The sequence below is a fragment of the Pleurodeles waltl genome, chromosome 10, assembly GCF_031143425.1.
Source record: "Pleurodeles waltl isolate 20211129_DDA chromosome 10, aPleWal1.hap1.20221129, whole genome shotgun sequence".
NCBI lineage: Eukaryota > Metazoa > Chordata > Amphibia > Caudata > Salamandridae > Pleurodeles > Pleurodeles waltl.
This window is the reverse complement of record NC_090449.1, coordinates 765,052,518-765,074,375: the sequence shown is the minus strand read 5'-3', so window position 1 is coordinate 765,074,375 and position 21,858 is coordinate 765,052,518. Positions and strand designations below refer to the sequence as shown.

The window sequence follows — 21,858 nt, the reverse complement described above, 5'->3', positions numbered from 1 at the left end:
CCATCTGCCCACATGCAGCCATCCTGGGTGCTGCAGAGCTGGCATTGATCACCCAGTAGGAGCAGCTGTGTTTTTTGTGTCCTGCCAGGCAGGAGCAATGTCTGTTTCCCTGCCTGCAAGAGTGCGGGAAGGGAAACAAAAGTCTGCTCCCACCCATAGGGAACGTTTTTAAACTCCTGCTGAGTGAGAGCTTACATGCCTTTCCTGCCCGCCTTTTTGGTCAGGGAGGTGGGGGTCTCACAGCCCCCTCCCGTTTTTCTGTGACATTTGGCCCCAGATATAGGGTACCCGGGCCCTAGTAACGCACAGGGGGTGACACGCAGCCCCACTCCCCTTTTTTTAAGGCATTTGTCCCAGGAGGATGTGGCCCTTGGGGCCTATTAAAGCTCGGGGAGGGGGGCATGCTTCTCCTCTTTTTTTTCAATCATGGTCCTGGAGATGGGGTCCTCAGGCCCTCTCCAAGCTCAGTCAGGTTACAACATGCCCCTGTACCGAAAACTATTATTTTCCCGCCCACCTGGGTGGAATTTTCAAACAGTAGCAGCAGAATCAACAGTTTAAAATAAATAAATCTGCAGACACACAGTGTGTGTATGTGTGTGTATAGATATATGCAAGGGTATTCATGTAGAGGTTGAAGATGACAGAGGACAGTATGGAACCCTGGGTGACTCCACAGGCGATAGGGGTCTTTTGGGACCTTGAAGTGCCAGTGAGCATCAACTGGGGTTGGTTGGATAGGTAGGAGAAGGAGGAGTGAAGGACATTGTCAAGCAATCCCGTTCAAGAATCTGGGATGTGGATGAGGGAGGTATGTTCAACTGTGTTTAAATCAGCAAAAAAGGCCAGCAGTTTCTGGAGGCAGGAGTCATCTTCATCTGTGGGCAACAGAGCATCATCTATGATGCGCAAGACAGTGCTCTCCGTGCTGCACCAGAATCTGAAGCCAGATGGGTGGTCATGCAGGAGATGGTTGTTATTGACGTACTCCTGGAGTTGAACATAGAGGGCTTTTTTCAGTGATCATGCTGATGAAGGGTAGGTGAGCACTAGGCCAGTACTTGGTAAAGTCAAGTTTAGTGTAGGTTTCTTTGAGTGGAAGGATCTTTCCTTTCTTCAGAAGTTCTAGAAAGATGCCTTGAGTGAGGTAGGCATTGCCAGTGGCAGGAAGAATGAGAGAGCTTCCCCATCAGGAGCTTTGATGAAGGATGAGGGCAAGACAGTAGTGTCCTAGGAAGTGGCTTTTGAGTACAGTATATAAGTGCGATCTTCCAGCAATAGTATTTTGAAGGATGATTTTGCAGGATTCTACAAGAATGGGTGATGTAAGAGGAGAAGCAGACCTGGTGTGTGTGTGTGTGTTATTGGTTCTTTTGTGGAGTTTCACCAAGAGGAGGGTGATACACTTGCCTGTGGAGAGTGGAATAAGAGGGCCAGGTAGGGCCAATTACAGAGAATAAACAGCCAACTGCACAAATTTGATGATAATGAAGAATATTGAATAGCAGAGAACTAGAATAAAGACGGACATGTATCTAGTAGATCGTTGAAGACCATACTGTATTTACATCAAAACTATATGGAAAGACTCGGTGAGCAAAATATAAAACATTAAACTGTACATCCTGTATGTAATGGGCACTATGAAGCCAAAGCAGATTCCTGAAAACTTCTGTTACTCTGTCAAATTTCTTGAAATTGTGGACCAGTAGTATCATCATATTCTGCTCTCCTGGCAACGTTTGGGGAAGACCTAAATGCATGCTTTGGCATTATCCAGATGATGGCAGTCTTACTACAAAGGCTCTAAGGTTGGAGGGAGTAGATGATAAAGCCTTTGCTGAGCATTCTCATATGGACAAAGCAGGAGATAACTGAGTTGATATGGCTTTTCAAATTCAAATCTTTATGAAAAACAAAACTGATGTCCTGATTTAGAATTTGCCAGATGGTTTACTTCCTCACAAATATGGTGGATATTTCGTCCTGCAGCTCTTGTAATAAGGTGGTTGGGAAAGCCACTATGTTTATGACACAGTAACATGTCCACCAAACACTAAATCATGCACTGGGAGTAGGGTTCCAGAAACCTGTTGATCGAGAAAGAGTATTTTAATTTAAGAAGCATTAAGCTTTATATGGTCTATATTCATCCAGTTAAAAAAAAGTCAGAGAGGAAGCCATTAATGCTCTCTTATATTTGATCAGCTAGTTTATCTATTCTTAGGATTAGTTAAGTGTCATCAACTTACAAGACCCCCTCTTCCCTACAGGTCCTGATAATAGTGGCAAGGGGATGCATGTTTAACAAAAGAGGGGACAGAGAAGATCTCTGCAGATCCCCACATGTGACTGCTGAGAGGTAAGCCACAGCAGCGGATAGATGTATCTCAAAGGAGTACGTTCATGAAAACTCTTACTTACTAAAGTAAGACTTAAATTGCCTTACCCCATAGGGGTTCCTATGTTGACCCTTAATGTTTTCCATATCCCTCTCCTCGCTAGTATAGTTGCACTCAACAGGGTCCACAATGCCTAAAGATGGGTCATCCAATTACTCATCCATCACAATGTCAATATCCGATATTTGACACCTGCCATTACCACTTCAGTGGTCTTTTTCTAACCAGGTCATGTGATTGTCCCAAATGAAAGTAACCCTGTGCAGAATCATATGGTGGAATTATATGAGATTACATGGTTGCACAAGAAGCTCTGGATCTAGGTGAAAGTGGTGATCAAAGGGGTGGCTCACTGATTTCAGATAAACTCGAGCTTCTCTCTCGCAGCTCTCTTTGTGAGCAGTTTAAATAAACTGCACATCATGTTTCCGCAGTCACGGCTTAAGGGGGGAAAAAGGGTGGGGCGGCACATGGCGGGGGAGGGGGTAAAAGACAAAAAAAGAATAATTTAAAAAAAAATGTACCTTCCTCGCCACGCCGTTGTCCTCACAGCAGGCACAGGCTCCCTGCCTGCCCTGCGGCCAGTCCGAACGATGCTTTCATTCTGCCGGCAGCATAAAAATAGCATTAGGATTGGACAGAGTGCCCTGGCTTGGTGCTATGAGGCAGAGTGGGAGCCTCTGCCTGCTCTCTCCAACCCAGCAACACAGTACCGGGTTGGAGACAGCTCAGTGCACATGTGTATTTGGCCGGCCTGAGACGGACGGCCAAACATACATGCACACTGAGGGGGAGTGCTGTCATCGCTCATGGCCCCACCCCTTTTCCAATAAAACCATAATAAGCATAGTTTATTATGGTTTTATTGTAAAGGTTTTGCTGCTGCTGGCAGGGGTGGGGGGGGATGCTCCTCCGCCATAGCGGAGGAACCGCCGCTGTGTTGCTGTACTAAAAAGTCACAGGTCTTAGCAAATTGCTTGAAACCAATGTTTGCCTGAAAGACATTAGCATTTCTCAGTTGGGAAAGGAATGTCAAATTTACTGAACAACAAAATTGTGTATCAATTAAAGGTCTGTTAGGCATATTAGACTTAGTTCATACTATTGTGCTGCCTCCAGGTGTAATAACCAGAGCTAGATGCAGTTGCGGTCATTTTCCTATCTTACTCCTAAACTCTGGAACTCTCTGCCTCTTAAACTGAAAAGTTAAAACAATTTTCTGAGTTTCAGGAAGCAGCTGAAAACCTATAATTTTCCATAATTAATTGTATTTTCTTCCCTCACTTCTTCCTCGAGCGCTGGGAAGTCCTGATTGAGGTAGCCATGCACTTTATAAGTCTGGTGAATAGAATAGGCGTGTTAGACATCCCCATCCTGTTGTAAAGCTTCATGCTTTTCAAGCATGTCTCCTTCTCTTCCTGATTGCTCTAACATGTAGTTTCATGATAGATATGGGCCTACATCTTCCAATGTGCAAAGTGTTTTCTCTACTGATGACGGAATAATCCAGAAACATGTGTCTAGGTATACAGCAATGACTGCACCAAATGAGGTGAATATTTTGATGAACTTTGAAACCAGTATGCTTAAAACATACAGTAATGACTGCTGAATATGTGCACTATAATAACCAGCATGCTAAGGGGTAACGGCGCATGGAAATGAGGGAGTGTGCTCCTACCTCCTCCTTTTACTGTTAAAAGGCTCCCACGAGCTGATAAGCTGATGAGCTTGGGAGCGCCTGCAAGTCGGTAGCGGTATTGAAACCTCAGAAATTAATGGCAACATGTCCAAGCAACCCCAGAATTTTCTCTATTGATGACGGGATAATCCAAAAACACGTGTCTAGAGATACAGCAATGACTGCACCAAATGAGGTGAACATTTTGATGATTTGAGACCAGTGTGCTTAAAAGATACAGTAATGACTGCTGAATATCTGCACTACAATAACCAGCATGCTAAGGGTTAATGGCACATGGACAGTGTGCTCCTACCCCCTCCTTTCAATGTGCAAAGTATTGTTCAGGAAAAAAATCAAGCCCGTCTGAATGTTTCAAACGTGACATGGGGCCACTAAAGTGCTGTATTGTTTGCCCTTTAAAACAATACTTTTTATATTCTACTGTCTCCTTCCCTAAGATTTTTCATGATAAAAATTATACTAGTCGTACCCTTATTAGTAACAGTGATATTAATACCCGTCCATCATATTTGATGTTAAATATGTAAATGCACATTCCCCCTAAGCAATCTTTCCTTTCCCTTCAGAATTGCGCTTGTTTTGTTTTGGGGAATTTAATTTGAAATAATATAATTTGTTTTCCATTTTATCTTTCACGTTTTATTTCTTTGTATAATTGCATTATCTTCATTTCATCTCAGATTACTGTCATCATCCCCTTTTTGAATTTATCTTTATAGAGTCTGGCATTTGAAATTAATGTGTGTACTAGAGTTATGGAGCTCGATAAGCAACAGTCTCAGAATAAATACTGAATTTAATAGTGAAATTTCAGTATCATCACGCCCATGAACGTCAATTCACTGACATGCCAGGGGTAGCAAAAGTGACATCACACGCCCTTTGACCTCCACGTTTATTCACACACACACACACACACACACACACATACTTCCACATGCACACAAATTCACACTTACATATATTCTCTCTGATATAAACACACTCACTCGCTAGCACACACATAACATACATTTAAAAGCATTTTGGGCCAGATGTATGAAATTGTTTTGCACTCGCAAACGGTGCGAATCGCAAAATTCGGCCGTTTGCGAGTGCAAAACTGTGGTCTGCAATGCATGAAAGGCATTCGCAGACCACAAAGTAGAAATCGCTAAAATTGTGATTTCTTGCGTTGCGACCTGGATTTTGCGAGTCGCAATTTGCGATTCGCAAAATCCAGGTTGCAAGGCGATGCTGCAAAAAATCGCAAATTGTGATTTTTCACAGAATGGCATTTTGCACATGCAAAATACCATGATATGCAACCAGGTGGTAACCTGGTGCAAAATTTAAAAATGCAGTTAAACTGCATTTTTAAATTGAACATGTAAAGCACACATGCCCTTTTGGCATGTGTGTACCTTACATGTTGCAGAAAATGATTTTGGGGTGCAGCAGAGGGGGCCTTAGGCCCCCAGCACTGTGGGCTTTTGCATTTCCAAAATTGCGATTTCTGGTTCAGAAATCGCAATTTTGGAAATGCAAAAAATGTGGCCGGTAGCGCAATTTGCGATTCGGTAATACCATTTGCGATTTTTAAGAAATCGCTATTACCGAATCGCAAATGTGATACATGGCCCTTTTCGAGTCAGAAATAGCGATTTCTTAAAAATCGCAATTTCCGATTCGCAAAGGGCCGTGATGATACATCTGGCCCTTTGTACTTACCTCATCTGCCATGAAAAGGCATATTCCAGCAAATTGTACTCTTTTTTATTACACTAATAGTTTAGTTAAAAAATTGACATAAAACAAAGAGAGTGAAGCCCCAACTGACGTCCATACGGACATACTGCACCTTTGTTCCTGACACTAAATTTGCCACCTCTGAGACCAGGGGTCACAAAGCCAGGGGTAGCAAAGGGCAAGCCACGGGTCGCAGCTGCGACCCCTAAATGACGTCCATGATTACACCTTTAGCTTTGGGTTTCACCTCAAAGCATTAAAAAAATATATATTCATTAGCTTTCTCTTTTTGTAAAGCAAAGAAGCATATACTTAAAACACCAAAGCAAATCATATGTGATTCTTTTTGCCATGATAACTATCCCATCTAACAACAAAGAGCATTTTCTGCCATACACCTATTTTCACAGCCAAAAACACCTGTGAGAAACTCACAAAAGGATTCATGGCAGGTGTAAGTACATTTATTGCAACAGATTTCTGCCAAGTGTAGGAGAAATCCACAGTAGTAAATCCCACTCAAGAAGAGAGAAGTGAGCATTACAAGCTGTGGCTAGCCTTGTAAGTTTGTGAAAACACACCAACATGTACCTTTGTGTGTATTCACAAACTAAAATACGACCTATTCTAACTCCAGAAATAGAAAGTTTCTCCAGAAAGGCCTTTAATAACTCAACTTTCAGGATGGTAAGAGGAATGGATCACACTATTCTCTAAGGGCCACATGTATGAGTTTTTGACTAGAAAAATGCGTTTTGGGATGTACAAAGCCCAAACTGCCATTCGGTAACTAGTTAACGAATCGCAATTTTGGTTTTGCGATTCATTATTAGGAAGGGGAGTGTCCAGGGCATCCCTTCCTAATACTGAATCTAAATGGTATGCATGATTGTTTTGTGAACATGAATGCGGTGACAAAACAATTGCAGTTAGCACCAATTTCAAATTGGTGCTAACCCATTTGCAAAGGGTAAGGGGTCTCTAAGGGACCCCTTCTCCTTTGTGAATGCATGCAAAAATGATTTTTGAGAGCAGGCAATGGTTCCACTGACCACTGCCTACTCTTAAAAAATGAAACTTAAACATTTTCTTTTTTTCTTTTTAAACGCAGCCTGTTTTCCTTTAAGTAAAATGGTCTGCAATTAAAAAAATATATGTATGTTGCTTTAATTAAACTCAATCACAGTCATGGTGATGGCAGGCCACCATCCTTGTGATTTTTGCAATTCTCAGTGGGTCTCAAATTGCGATCTACCTCATTAATACTAATCAGGTAGGTCTATTTGCGAACCACTGGACATCGCAAAAGAAACTCAGTGGAGTTTCTTACATTTGCAATTGCGATTTCCTAATTGTGATTTGCACAAAATCCCAATTAGGATATCTCAATTCCAAATATTCGTACATGTTTCCCTAAGTGTATTTCCATTTAGTAGAAAAAGAAGCCAGAGGAATATGTCACATAAAATTCCCTGGCACAGCTTTCCAGACATTTTTGTGAATAGAAAAAAACCTTAAAGGTTGTTAAGAGGAAGATGTAAATCTCTGCCTGTATCTTTACATTTGTTTTTGTGAATAGGGCCCCTGGGGGCAATTCAAGAATGCATTTAAAGGTATAGAGGAATGTTCTTGTAGTAGTACTTCACTTTTTCACAAATGCAGTTCAGTTACCTATGGATGTAGATGTACACCTACACCAGTCATGAGGTTTATGTGCGGAGTTGCCCACTGAGTATACATCGAATTCCCTACATGTAATTGTTGGATTTCGTCCTTTCTGCAGGACCATCCCCAGACTTTTTTTTGCCTTCCTCCTCTTATTGTTTTGCTAAATTCGTTTTTGTTGGCCTTACGACTCTGTGCACTTTACCACTGCTAACCAGTACTATAAGTGAGTGGCCTATACCCAGTTGGCACATTTAATTTCTTATAAGTCCCTAGTAAAGTGGCACTACCTGTGCCCAGGGCATGTAAATTATGTGCTACTACTAGTGGGCCTGCTGCACTGATTGTGCCTCCCACTTAAAATATGTCTCAGGCCTGTCATTGCATTCTGTGTTTGTGCAGTTTTTTAACTGCCATTTGGAGCTGACAAAGTAAACCTTTTGCCCGGCCCAAAACTTCTATTTTAATACATGTCACCCCAGTGTAGTCCCTGGACAGCGCAGATGGTAGAATGCAATGTATTTAAAAAGTAGGGCATGTACTTTTAAGTTTTACAAGTCATATTACAGAAAAACTCTGAAATTCGTTTTTCACAACTGCAAGGTCTACCTGTCCTATAGGGTAACATTGAAGTTGCCTTATTACATTTTTATAAATGTAATTTCCAAACGGTAACAGTTACCCAGTCCATGTTTGGTTTCTCTGGAATTGTAATGAAAGATCCTAACTTTGGTTAAGTCAGATTTTTAATTACAGTTTTGAAAATGCCACTTTTAGAAAATTTGTATTTTCTTCCCTTACCCATTTGGGGCCTGCAACCTGTCCCTGGGTCACATGACTGGGTATAGTTGACAGTTGGACTTTGTGAATTCCTCCTATACAGCCACACACAGTGAGGAGCTTAGGTGGGACTGGATGGGCCATCTTTGGTAGGATGAGAGGGAGGATCTGGGTCCGCCCGCTTACACTTGAAAAAGCTGTTCCCTGTCTCCACATACCCTGTGTAGTTAGTCTGGAGCAGGGCCAAGAAGGCAGGGCACCTGTGCACTTCAACATCATGCCAATAGAAGCTTTACCCACTTCAAACGCACATCTGGGTATAAATACTGCACCTCAGACACCAACAATTTAATTCACTTCTTCCTGACAGAGTATCCACAGGTCTAGGAAAAACTGTTGTGCTTCTGAAAGGACTGCTGCTCTGTTGAACTGCTGCCCTGCAATGCTGACCTGCTGTCCTCTTGCCTGGGTGAGAAAACAAACGAAATGTAATAAGGCAACTTCAATGTTACCCTATAGGACAGGTAGACCTTGCAGTTGTGAAAAACGAATTTCAGAGTTTTTCTGTAATATGACTTGTAAAACTTAAAAGTACATGCCCTACTTTTTAAATACATTGCATTCTACCATCTGCGCTGTCCAGGGACTACACTGGGGTGACATGTATTAAAATAGAAGTTTTGGGCCGGGCAAAAGGTTTACTTTGTCAGCTCCAAATGGCAGTTAAAAAACTGCACAAACACAGAATGCAATGACAGGCCTGAGACATATTTTAAGTGGGAGGCACAATCAGTGCAGCAGGCCCACTAGTAGTAGCACATAATTTACATGCCCTGGGCACAGGTAGTGCCACTTTACTAGGGACTTATAAGAAATTAAATGTGCCAACTGGGTATAGGCCACTCACTTATAGTACTGGTTAGCAGTGGTAAAGTGCACAGAGTCGTAAGGCCAACAAAAACGAATTTAGCAAAACAATAAGAGGAGGAAGGCAAAAAAAAGTCTGGGGATGGTCCTGCAGAAAGGACGAAATCCAACAATTACATGTAGGGAATTCGATGTATACTCAGTGGGCAACTCCGCACATAAACCTCATGACTGGTGTAGGTGTACATCTACATCCATAGGTAACTGAACTGCATTTGTGAAAAAGTGAAGTACTACTACAAGAACATTCCTCTATACCTTTAAATGCATTCTTGAATTGCCCCCAGGGGCCCTATTCACAAAAACAAATGTAAAGATACAGGCAGAGATTTACATCTTCCTCTTAACAACCTTTAAGGTTTTTTTCTATTCACAAAAATGTCTGGAAAGCTGTGCCAGGGAATTTTATGTGACATATTCCTCTGGCTTCTTTTTCTACTAAATGGAAATACACTTAGGGAAACATGTACGAATATTTGGAATTGAGATATCCTAATTGGGATTTTGTGCAAATCACAATTAGGAAATCGCAATTGCAAATGTAAGAAACTCCACTGAGTTTCTTTTGCGATGTCCAGTGGTTCGCAAATAGACCTACCTGATTAGTATTAATGAGGTAGATCGCAATTTGAGACCCACTGAGAATTGCAAAAATCACAAGGATGGTGGCCTGCCATCACCATGACTGTGATTGAGTTTAATTAAAGCAACATACATATATTTTTTATGTGGTGTTTTCACTTTATTACTGTTTGAAGTGTAGCACACATACTTTACATGCTGCCCCTAAATTAAGCCCAACTGCTCTATTGAGCACAGATTATTTTTGGGTTGGCTTGTGCATCACGCTGACAAGGATGGTGGTTGCTGCTTGACTGGGTCTCACACCCTAGTCAACCAACAATCCAATTTCTTACAGTAATCCTATGTTTTAGGTGTAAATGTGGGAGCGACAAAGTGGAGTATCTGGAAATGTAGGACATCTGCCACAAAATGAGAGAGCAAATGTGAATATTAAGGAGGGGCGCAGTGAGGGACATATAGAGACAGAAACACTATTGCAAAAGGGTAAATTATTTGCAATTTACAAAAGTTGCACCCGCATCTATTCCGGTTGTACTACAGTCCAAACATGGTCAAATCTCCTCCAGCTTAGCCTTCAAATAAATGACACGCCTTGCACGACCACTCAAGGGTGCTGCAAAGGAATCCCACTTCAACCACTGGAGGCAGGGAATATCATTACCAGCATAAAGACGAACTCTAAAATAATCAAAGAAAATAAATGGTCATATATTTTTAGGCATTGCTGACACCCATAAAGATCACATTATAGAAATGTAAACGCAATACATTTTCCTATAAAATTACAAATATGTGATTTGAGAATTATTTAAAAAGACTACTCTCACATCTAGTACTGCTCTTTGCAAACACTCAAACATTCATCATAACTCATTGCATGACCGAAGCAAAACTCACACAACATAATGTGGCTCCACAACCCTTCACTGCACAAGGAGAAGGGAGCAGAAGCTTTGTTGTGAGCTTTCAGTACTAACATTTGTCATGTGTGTATTATTTCCCTCAGTTTATGGCTATTTCCCTATTATTTTCAGTTCATATTTCTGCACACCATAAGCAGAGATGCCTGCGTAAATTATGTGGAAATTTAAATCTAAGATTTAGGACTAAAATATGGTGTAGAGATCCTAGCAGTAAAGTCACTGTTAGACCTGACAGCCTTAGCATGGTCATCCCCACAACTTTTTACCTGCTTCCCTCCATTTTCCAACTTCATTTTTGCTGGCTGTAGGACTCTGTGCACTTTACCACTGCTAACCAGTGCTAAAGTGCATGTACACTCCCTCCTAAATCATGGTAACATTGGCTCATACCCAATTGGCATGTTTAATTTACTTATAAGTTCCCAGTAAAGTGCACTGCATAATGCTTTTAGTGGGCATGCAGCACTGATTGTGCCACCCACCGGAGTAGCCCCTTAACCATGTCTCAGGCCTGCCATTGCAGAGTCTGTATGTGCAGTTTTAAACTGCCCTGTCAACCTGGCAAATTAAACCTTGAGCAAGGCCTAAAACCTCCCTTTTAATACATATCAGCCACCGCTAGAGTAGATCTTGCATACTCCACAGGCCAGAGTGCAGTGTATTTGAAAGGCAGGACATGTATTTTTTAACTTTACATGTCTTGGTAGTAAATAACTCACATTTTTGTTTTTCACTACTGCAATGCCTATCCCTCACATAGGCTAACATTGGGATTACCAAATGTAATTTCAATTGGGACAAGATAGATATTTTGAGTTTGGTGTCCCTGAACTCACAATTTAAAATTGCAATTTATTGCGAAGTTGGATTTTAAGCTGCAAGTCTGAAAATGCTTCCTTTAGAAAGTGGGCATTTTTCTTGCCTAAACCATTCTGTGATTTCTGCCTGTCTGCAAAACACATGTGGGGTAGGTGACAGCTGAGCTTTGTGCATTCCATCTAAACAGCCATACACAAAGGGAGCATAGGTGTGCCTGATGGGTCATTCACTTCCTGATGGCCTGTCACCTCGCTGATGGGTCTTCCTGGGCTGGATGGGAGGGAGAGGCTTACACTTGCACCTGAAAGGGCTGTGCCTGACCTCCCTCAACTAGCTACATACCCCTCTGTTGTGAGTCTGGAACTAGGGCAGAAAGGGCATTGACCTGGTGGACTTCAAAGATTATCTTTGAAGTCTCCCCCACTTCAAAGGCAGAACTGGTTCTAAGTACTGGATCTCTGACACCACCAACTCCATACACTTCGGGAGCTGGGGATATTCTGCCAGGAAGAAGGACTGCTGTTCTGCTACAAGGACTGCCACTCTGCTGAGCTGCTACTCTGCTGGACTTCTGTTTTGCTGAACTGGCCTGCTGCCCTCTTCCCTGGGAGTGAGGAGGACTGGACCTGCATCTCTAAATCCCCGAACCAAATTGACTCCAAGGGCTTGCTGGCTTGCCTCCTGTTCCAAAGTCTCACTCAGGGACATGAAAGTCTTCCCTTCCATCTACAAACAGCACCTGGACTTTACCTGCTGTAAGTTTTGCTCTGCCAAATGGTGCCAACCGAGTCCAGGGCCCTTGGGAGTGAGTGTAAACAGCTGCAACTGACAGACACTGCGTATCGCAGCTGTTGCTCCTATCAGAACCGAAACATCACTGCTCAGGGATCAACCCACCACTTCCACTGCAGGGACCGGACCAGCGAATTGTTCTTGGAACCGCTGCATCGCTCCAGAACCCCTGCTTTGGAACTAATGCATTGCAGCCACTCCGTGGAGAAGATCAACGCATCGCCCCTCCAGCGTGGACTAACCCTGCGCATTGCACTGAAAACAGCGGCACCCGGAACCGTTGCATCACACTCGGACCTGATGCATCGCCGCATTGCATGGAGAATTCTGGGACAACACCCCAACTGTGTGGTGTCACACACTTATCTGGTTCCAACCATGGAGGTGATGCTGGACCTCGTATCCCCCGGAAGGGTATCCCACGATCAAAGAACCCCAAACCCTTAAATCCTACACTGCCCTCAAGGGGAAGGAGGATTGGGACAAAATAAGAAATGATAGAATTTCCGCACTGGTCCTGCTCTGCTGCCTTGCAACACTATAAAAGAGGTTCTGCACTACCTGGACCTTTTGAGTGGATGTAGTGCACTGGAAATAACAAGAAGAATAGTTTACCAACAATTCTCAGCATAAAAAGTTTATGTAGGTATTCATAATGTTTTATACTTACAGGCGTAACCACATCTACTGCATGAGCACAGGTACAAATTAAGATTTAAGGCTGGAGTCTTTGGCACTCCCAAGAATCATTATACATGCATTTCTCTATACAATTTGTATACATATATAGTATGTTCTAATTAGTCCTCTCTTGGTCTTATTACAACAATTTGTCAAGGACTACTGGTAGGCAGATTTCAGTTCTGATATAATTCAAGTACGGAGTGCACACTCTGTAAAGGAGTTCAGAGTGCTAAAGCTATTGAAACAAAGGTGGTGTCCGATTTCCGGAAAGCAAGCTTTCTCTGTTCAGAACTCAATCTTATATATAGTCTTAGGCTTAATCTAAGGATTAGTGCACACTAACCTGTGATGAAGTGCTTAGCCTTTTCTTACATACTTAAAACTGGAGCCTGGAGGAAGTCTTTGTAGCTGTCACGTAGGGAGCCAAAGAAGAAGAGGGATCGCCACACTGGAAGTGAAGACGATAGAAGCGTTGACAGCATCAGGATCACAGGAGCTTCAGGGAGGCTTGGGCTGAGGAAGACTAGAGCGCTGGAGGAATCCACTTGACTCAGGCGGTGAGTACCGGGATGGTGCTTGTTCAGGACAGGAATAAGGCCCAGCACCAACAGACATTTTGGGTGTGATTTAAATACTCTATAGGTGTGACTGACTCCAGAAAGGCACGTGGCTCACATGGGAGGCAGGAAGGTTCTAACAGGCTCTGGGAGAAAATGCCTGTCAGCCTAATGGTTTTGACCTTTAATGCAAGCAGGTGAAAACAATTAACATTAGCAGGTGGAGTCAATAGGGCATGGCAGTTGGACCCAAATAAACAGAAGCAGGTGGAATCAATTAACATTAGCAGTTGGAGTTATAGGTCAATGCAGTTGGAACCAATAAACAGAAGCAGGTGGAATAAATTAACATAAGTAGGTGGAGTCAATAGGTCATGGCAGTTGGAACCAATAAACAGGTGACGTGTCTATTCCTTGTAAGTGCGCAAACAGAAAAACTAGTTGAACAATGGTACTAGAATGTTCGAATGGTCTGGGAAGGGGCCTGCCAAGAGACTAAGTGCAGAAGGACCATGAGGCTGGGGTGTTTATCCTGGTGTCGCAGGAGGCCGTTGAGTGCCACAAGGTAAATACAATACAAACTCTGTGCGACACAACTACTGTACCAAGGGTACAAGAATAGGCTATGACAGGGAATAGATGTCAGCAGGATGGTCTATCTGTGACTTGATAGGGGGCAGAGCTGCCACCTACCACACTTGCATATCAGAAAGACTCAGCTTCAACATGCTCACAAACACTAGTCTTTTGTGCCCCCAGACAAGCTGGGACCAGTGCTAAGAGGCAGGAAAAAATTTCAAGCACCCCTGGGTTTGGAACCTCCAGAACCTTCTCCTTCTTCAATGCTGGCACCAGGTACAAATATTGGACCCTTAGACTCTACTCTTCAAATCACTTCCAGACCTGTAGACTCTGCCTGGGAGGACTGCCCAGCTGTTAAGACTGCCCTACTAACCTGATCGCTGAAGGACTGCTTTGCTGCCAAGGCCTGCTGTTGCTGCACCAGGACTTTTCTGTTACTGAGAGTTTCCCTGCTGCATCCAGCCTGCCTGTGTGGACTCAGAACTCCACTAAATCTCCAAGGGTCATTTGGTTAGCCCCCTGTTCAAAGCCACAGGGAAATATTAATCTTCTTCAAGGTCGATGCAGCCCACCATTGACTCCAGCCATGCGCAACGCAGCCCATCCTTGATGCCAGCGCATTTCATTGCAAATCTTCACAGGTTCTGCTTGCGGCTTTGATCCAGATGCAGGCAATGCCAACACTGGCCCAGTGTGATGCATCTCGTCCCCTGCATCAACACATCACAGTGCAAGTCTCCATAAGTCCCACCAGTTTCCTTTACGATGAGACAGGACCTCACATCACAGCTTTTTAACACTGGTCAGTGACTCTGCAACTGCATGATCCATCTCGATGTTGGGCCTTGGATTGCAGCTGCTTGTCAACATCTCCTAGATGCAAGGGCTTCACATCTAGATGCCCAGGCCCACAAGGTCCTTTCTCAGCTAACTGAACTCAGTCCTGTGTCCGACCCATGATCCATTGCAGTCGGCCTGAAATTTTCACTTGGACCTACCACGACCAGATATCCACAGTTTGCGCTTTTTGCTTCCTAGCATTTGAGTTTTACAAAACTTTCAAAATTGCATATTTCCATCTCTACCAAGTGAATTTTTGCTGCTTGGTGTCAAATAATTTATTAAATTTTACTCTATTTTTCGAAATTGTTGTAGAGTTTTTCTTCTGTGATGTTTTCACTTTATTACTGTTTGAAGAGCTCCCTAAATTCCTTACACATTGCCTCTACATTAGGCCTGACTTCTTTTGTGCCAAACTACTAGGGAGACAGGCCCAGGTTGATTTGGGGTTTGATTGTGACTTCAGCCTGACAGAAATTGTGGTTGCTGCTTGAGTAGTATTTGACTCCCCACCAACCAACAGCCCAATTTCCCACACTTGACTTTATCTCTACGGTTGCATATTTAATTCTGCCACACATTTTGGAACGGCCGGCAGTCTCTCAGTCATTCACGATTATTCAAGTAAAAACAATGCATCAAGAGATACTAATTTTGTGGAGAAAATTATTGTTTGGGGTCTCGTATCACTTAATACAGATCTGGGTTTTGAAATTAGTACATATCATTTACTTTCAACTCTGTGGGCATTGCGATCGTATATTTCATCCCAATGTGGCTCAATGTATGCTTGGCCCAGTGATTCCTTCATAGGGAAATGTTTGCACAGGTCAGACACATGATGCCTACCTAAGGGCGTGGGGCTGTTGTGACGACAGGTGGAAGACTGAGGGAACTGTGAGATGGACTCACATTGATTTTTGTGAGGATCCAAAACGTGTAACATGGGAACACCATAGACAGGCTGGGGAGTGCTGTCATTCTTCAGCATCTTAAACATTCTGACCATTACATTTTTTGTTGCTGGGTCCAGCTACTTCCTACCACTGGGAGCATCCTGCATGGAACATTTGTGCACGTCAATAAGTTAAAAGATACTGTGGACTGCACGCCCACGACCCACAAACCTTTCATTCTTCAATGATTTATGAAAAATGAGTCTGAATTGATTTGATAACATTGTTACTTTATATTTGCAGCGTTATGAAACCTACAAAACATAGAAGCAGCCACTCTATATGCAACACGTTACTAGCCTACTCCTTGGGCTGTTGTGATTGGTTTAAACATCGAGATTGCATAGAATTCTGGTGTTAACTACTACTGTAGGAATCCATTCCAGGCTCATTGAGTGTAAAGCAGGGATAAGAAGTACATAGAGACTCCTGGCCTGTGTGTCTACATTTATTGGATTAAGTTATGGGGAATGTGCAAACGGCTTTATTGCCCACTTGCTGTCAGACCTTACGACTCTGTATTGCCCTTCCCTTCTTTATTAACCATGATTTTCAGCTCCAACCTATGATTGCCTGAAAAACAATTAAAACCGGCTTACACAGTACGACAAGGCCTGAACATGCTCATACTCTGAACATAATTACAATAACTTGGAATATTATATGGTGATTTATAATTGACTTAGCAAGATATATTATACACATGGTATGTCCTTGACTCGGACAGGGTCTGGGTGAATTATGGTACTGGTAATTCGGTTTTCCACTGGAAACTAGTGAGCTATTAATACAGTATTCTTGGAAAATGTCATTGACTGTTTGCTCAGATGGTTCATAAAATTGCTGTTCCGAGAGATGATTTTGGTCTGTAAATAACTATAGGATTTTCACATTGGTTACAGCAATGATTGATGGGCAGTCTGCTTTAAAGTGACAACGCAAGATGGGCCATAGTGTATACTGTCTGGCTAATTTAGGTAGTATTAGCATTCAGGAGAAAACACGACGACGGACAAACATTTGGGAGAAAAAGATTACCAGATAATCACATTCTTCTCGGATATGTTTCTAATATCAAATAACCCAGTGAAAGGTATAAAACAATATCGGAAATGATTTGACCTTGGGAGTGGGAAGGAGCATGCTGTTTTTTTCGTTTTTATTACCTGCTGTCAAATTAAATGGAGGTCAACATCACTCAGCAAAATATATTTCTTGCTCTGCAGAAACCTGTGGCTGGAGTCCAAGGATAGCATTTGTGTTGCACGCGTTGGTAGGTTTGTGATTAGCCACGGAGAAGATGTGAATTACATTCCATTCTCATCTGCAGTCTGGGCTTCCTGTGCTGTACAGGATCATGCATGCATACTGGGAACTTCATTTTAATCGAGATAAGTGTGAAATGTATAAGAACACTAACTGTGAGGATTATGTGCCCAAAAATATTGCACAGCTGTGCTATTACTGCCACTTTTCCTTTGTCCCTGGAAGTTCCCCAATCTTTTTATTTGGTATGTGGGTCCTCTATTCCTAAGGGGAACACTCAAACTGAAAAATGTATGTTTCTTAGTGGCACTATTAGATATGTCCTGAAATGATTAGATTATCCCTAAACCTTCACTCCGGTAGTGTTAAGGCGGCTGCCTCTATTGACGCTTTATATATAGACCCTGATTCGTGGCAGCAATTATAGGTTTGTTTTGTGTGTGATCGCGCGCGAAATATTTATCAACATTATTTGAGCAGGTTTCTCACTGATTATCACGTTCATAAGAATGTGTTTAGATACCAGATGGGCTGAGATCCATAGCAGTACACCTGCTATCAGTCTTACCCTTAGCTGATAGAGAACATCTGTATGTGACAATGATGGTTGCGAGACAGAGGAAATGTGCTGCCCGTAGAGGTCACGGCCGGTATTTTCTTTCCTAATCTTCCTCATTGTTTCCCAAATCTGTTTAAAGGCATACACACTGCGGGGTGAGATTTACAAAGACTTTCTGTCGGCTTTGCATTACTTTTTAAGTCAGACTTGATGCAAAACGTGATCTGCGTTGGGTTGTAAACCAAAGTAACGTAAATAAGTGCAATCGGTTGCCTTGTGTTACTTTGTGTCAATGGTGAGTTCCAAGAATGTTGCATGACCACTTCCATGCAACCTCCCTTGGGTTTTAATGCAAATGTCTATCATCAAAGAACTGTAGACAGGTACTTGCGCAAAAATCCTGCACCTCCCGGAGGCAGGCATAATGAGAAATATTTTAATTTCTCCTTGTTTCTTCCTCTTTGCATGTGTGCTGCATTCTCAATCACATAGATAACGAGGAAAATGTCCTAAATAATAGTTTTTGTACGGGAAGACAACCCCTTCCTGCACAAAAACTATGCTGACCACAACACAGACACACTTGCACTATGGTGCATGGGTGCCTGAGTTTGCATGGCTGCAAAAGAGGGCCAGCACAGGGACAGACTTGATCTGCACCACCTCTTAGGAGATATGGCATTGTTCTGCTCTCTCTCTTGTGCACACAATGCAGCACATCAATTTTACTTGCTGTTACATGATCTCTTTATAAATCTGGCCCAGAATTTCTTTTAGAGCATCAATCTAGAGGCTGAACCTGGCCATCAGCTTGTAAGCAGTGGCCCTTGCAATGGCTTCTGGGAAGAGGACAAGCGGGTCTCTTTCTTCAAAACCTCTCAGATTAGGAAAGCTCTGCCTCAGCCTGGTTAGCTGGATTTTCAACTATGAAAGATGCACAGACTCTGACTGGCAGGGGATCGTGGCCCAACTTCCAGGCCTGAAAATATAAAATGGAGTATTTCTATTGATACTGACGTATAACTAGAAAACTATGTGGCCAAAGTATTTAGCAGGTAGTTTCTGTAGATAAAACGAGGATATCACCATTCACCTTTCACCCATTTGATGATCAAACATCAATACTTGACTCCTTAGAACAGTTCAGATAGGATTATGGCAGTTCTGCCTATTTAAGTTCCCCCTTAAAACTGCAAAATAGGTTACAAATGATGCAAGATATGGCACCTCTGCTTTTCACCACACTTGCACAATGCAATAATGTCAGTTCGAAGCCAGAGCGACAGAGTGGCCTTCATATCTAGGGTTTTAGCTCACAGAGCAATCTATCTATCAACCTTAAAGATTGTTGCAGACTCCATCAGCTGTGATCCACTAATCCTTTCTTTCATAAGTCCCCAAAACCACAGGTCTTATTTTTGGTAATATGCATTGCCGTCAAGGTATACGGTCAATGTTTTTGCCTCTTCCTTGCACATTTTAGAGTGCAAATCGTTGAGTTAACCGGACACAGTAGCAGAGTCATATTTACTAAAATGGTTTACTACTGCTCTTAGCTTTAGAAATGGCACAAAGACAGACTACCTACCACCACATGCAACCTTTGCGCCATGGTGCGGACGTGTGCATGATGTTTAGCATTGGTTTCGTCCTGGAAATATACCCTTTAAGTACAAAATTATATGTCTAGATACTTTCTTTAATATTCCACATATGGAATGTATTCTGCGTAGTGCAACATACATGCAATCTATGTAAGATATGTAGAAATTAGAATATTTCTTCAATTTTAAACATCCTTCGAAGAGTCATTAATTTTTATGCAAAGCCTGGGCTATATTAGTAGATCTGCATTTGTATCAAAAACTTTAGGTTCTTCCACTGATCTGCCCAAGTATCCCCTTGGAACCCCTCCATAACTCACAATGGTTCAAAGCAGCTTGAAGCACGATTTACGCTGAGAAAAGGGTACCTTTACAGCACAAAAAATAAATTTTGCTCTGGGAAGTAAATACCCTATCCAGGCCTTGCACTCCTTGGGTCCCTTTTCATTACTTTGTGCTGGTATAAAGTATTGGTAACTCTGCCGATGTTTCATAAACTGACAAACGAGTTTTTCATGTAGTTACTTCTCATTTTTTATTTTTCTTTGGTCACTTTTTTACTTGTTGGTTTAGTTTTGTTTTTCGTTTTCCTTATTGTTTCAAGTTCAGCTTGAGTTGTTGTCTTGGTTGTGTTATAGAAGGATGTCAAGAAGCTTGTGTAACTTGTGTGTTGTGCTATACAAATAAAATTAACACAGCAGAATATAACATAACAGTTTTGGCTGATGTATTGTGATCCTCCATTTTACAGTGTCATGTTCGTTATCGGGAAGAGACCTTGAATGGCGCAGAACCTGCATAAATCATTTTAGTGATTGAGTGTTAGCTGGCGTATCTTCCTTTTCTGGGGTGTTCCCGTGTTTATGGTCATGTAGTTATCATGACTAGTTTATATTGTTTATCGCCAGTTCCCTTGGTATTAACGATTATACAGCCATTTTATTCAGCCTTATCTTCTTTGCTGCTCTTTTTACAATGTATCTCCTATTTAAACTGTCCATATATTTTCATAGACTGGGATATTATTAAAGTGTTTGGCAGATACCCCTTTCCTCACCTGTTGCATCTCCTACATTATTTGGTACTTTAGGTGGCAGTTTAACTGGCAACAGAACCTCTGCCCGCTATGGCACAGAGAAAAGTATCATGATGAAGCTCCTACTGCAGGATACGGTATCAGATAGGCCATCCATCCTGTTTAGGACCATAGCGCCAGATATTTTACTGTCCAGGTCTTCCCATATACACCATGCAATTCCTCAGCAGGAAAATCCACAAATGTTCCCCCATCACTTTGGGTGGTTATCTCCAGGACCTGAGTGATGGCAAGCTATTGTGGAGGTAGAGCAGCTGACTGACAGGTTTGTGACCCAGCTGCTGGTAGCATGCCAAACACCCTAGCCACCAACGCACAATGGCTCCCGGCTATCTTTTGACAAATATTTTGACTAGAAGGCGTTATGATTATTAACACAAGGTGGTAAAGTTGCTGCAAAGTCAGTTATCTTGGTAGGTTAATTGCTCTTAATATTAGCAGGATGCACCGTTGGACACAGACATTAAAGCAAAAGACCTGGTAGCAGGTAGGCCTTGTCCAGTGTCTGCAGTGCAAAGTCAGAAAAGTATAGATGCAAGTACTCATCCCTGCTTAGACCTGTATTTATGTGGTGTACGGACACATTATGATTATTCCCAACCTTGATTCTCACACGAATATAAGAATATAAATACAATTTGGCCATCAACAGAGTTGTATGAATTTTCCACTCGCAACCTTTGACGGTAAGAATCAACAAGAAAGGGAAGTTATAGGAGGCAATTTAAGCACAGGATAGAGAGGAAATAGAGCGAGTAGAAGTCTGAGATCAAGGAAAAGTATAGATAGATGCCAGATGGAAGAGAAAGGAGCACAGAGACAATATCAGACCGAGCACGGGGAAGACAGAAAAAAGTGATGCCTGACCTGAGGTCACATAGTGAGAGTGGTTTCCTCCAGAATCTTAGCAATGAAGTCATAGGCCCTAATGCAGCCAAGGGAAATGGCCCCCATTACCTGGTATTGTTAATGAAAAAATCAGCTATAATTGTGATACCGTGGGCTCCTCACATCCCTAGCCTGGGTGCCACTGCAAATGCTACACCTTTGACTTGACAGATGCTCCCCTTGTTTCCTTGAGCTGAACCATAGAGATGGAGTCCGAATGTCAGATTCCACGTGCTCTCACACTGTATTTGTGTCACTTATTATTTTGCTGTGTAAGTCATGTGTTTAGGTATTTTTTATGTTTTTTTTCAGAAGCCATTGAAAGTTGAGAAAAGAAAACCAAGAAAACAGAGGTATGGCTACTGTTGCTTCATAATTAATGTGCTTGTGGAATAATGGCAAACTATTATGTAAAGTGGTGTTCTAGGTGTGTTTATGGTCTGACTTGACAGTGCAGCTCTCGCCAGACAATTATGTGAGATTCACCAGGAGAGTGGTTT

The 21,858-nt window shown here is 42.3% G+C and overlaps 1 protein-coding gene across 1 annotated transcript in view; it reads left to right on the top strand.

The window, feature by feature from the left end:
• The window catches only part of MYO3A (myosin IIIA), a 1,274,985-nt gene that overhangs the window by 998,249 nt on the left and 254,878 nt on the right, over window positions 1-21,858 (top strand). Inside the window, exon 31 of the mRNA XM_069211361.1 lies at window positions 21,671-21,711. Within this exon, the coding sequence (XP_069067462.1) occupies window positions 21,671-21,711 (41 nt within the window). The remainder of the gene's footprint in view (window positions 1-21,670; window positions 21,712-21,858) is intronic.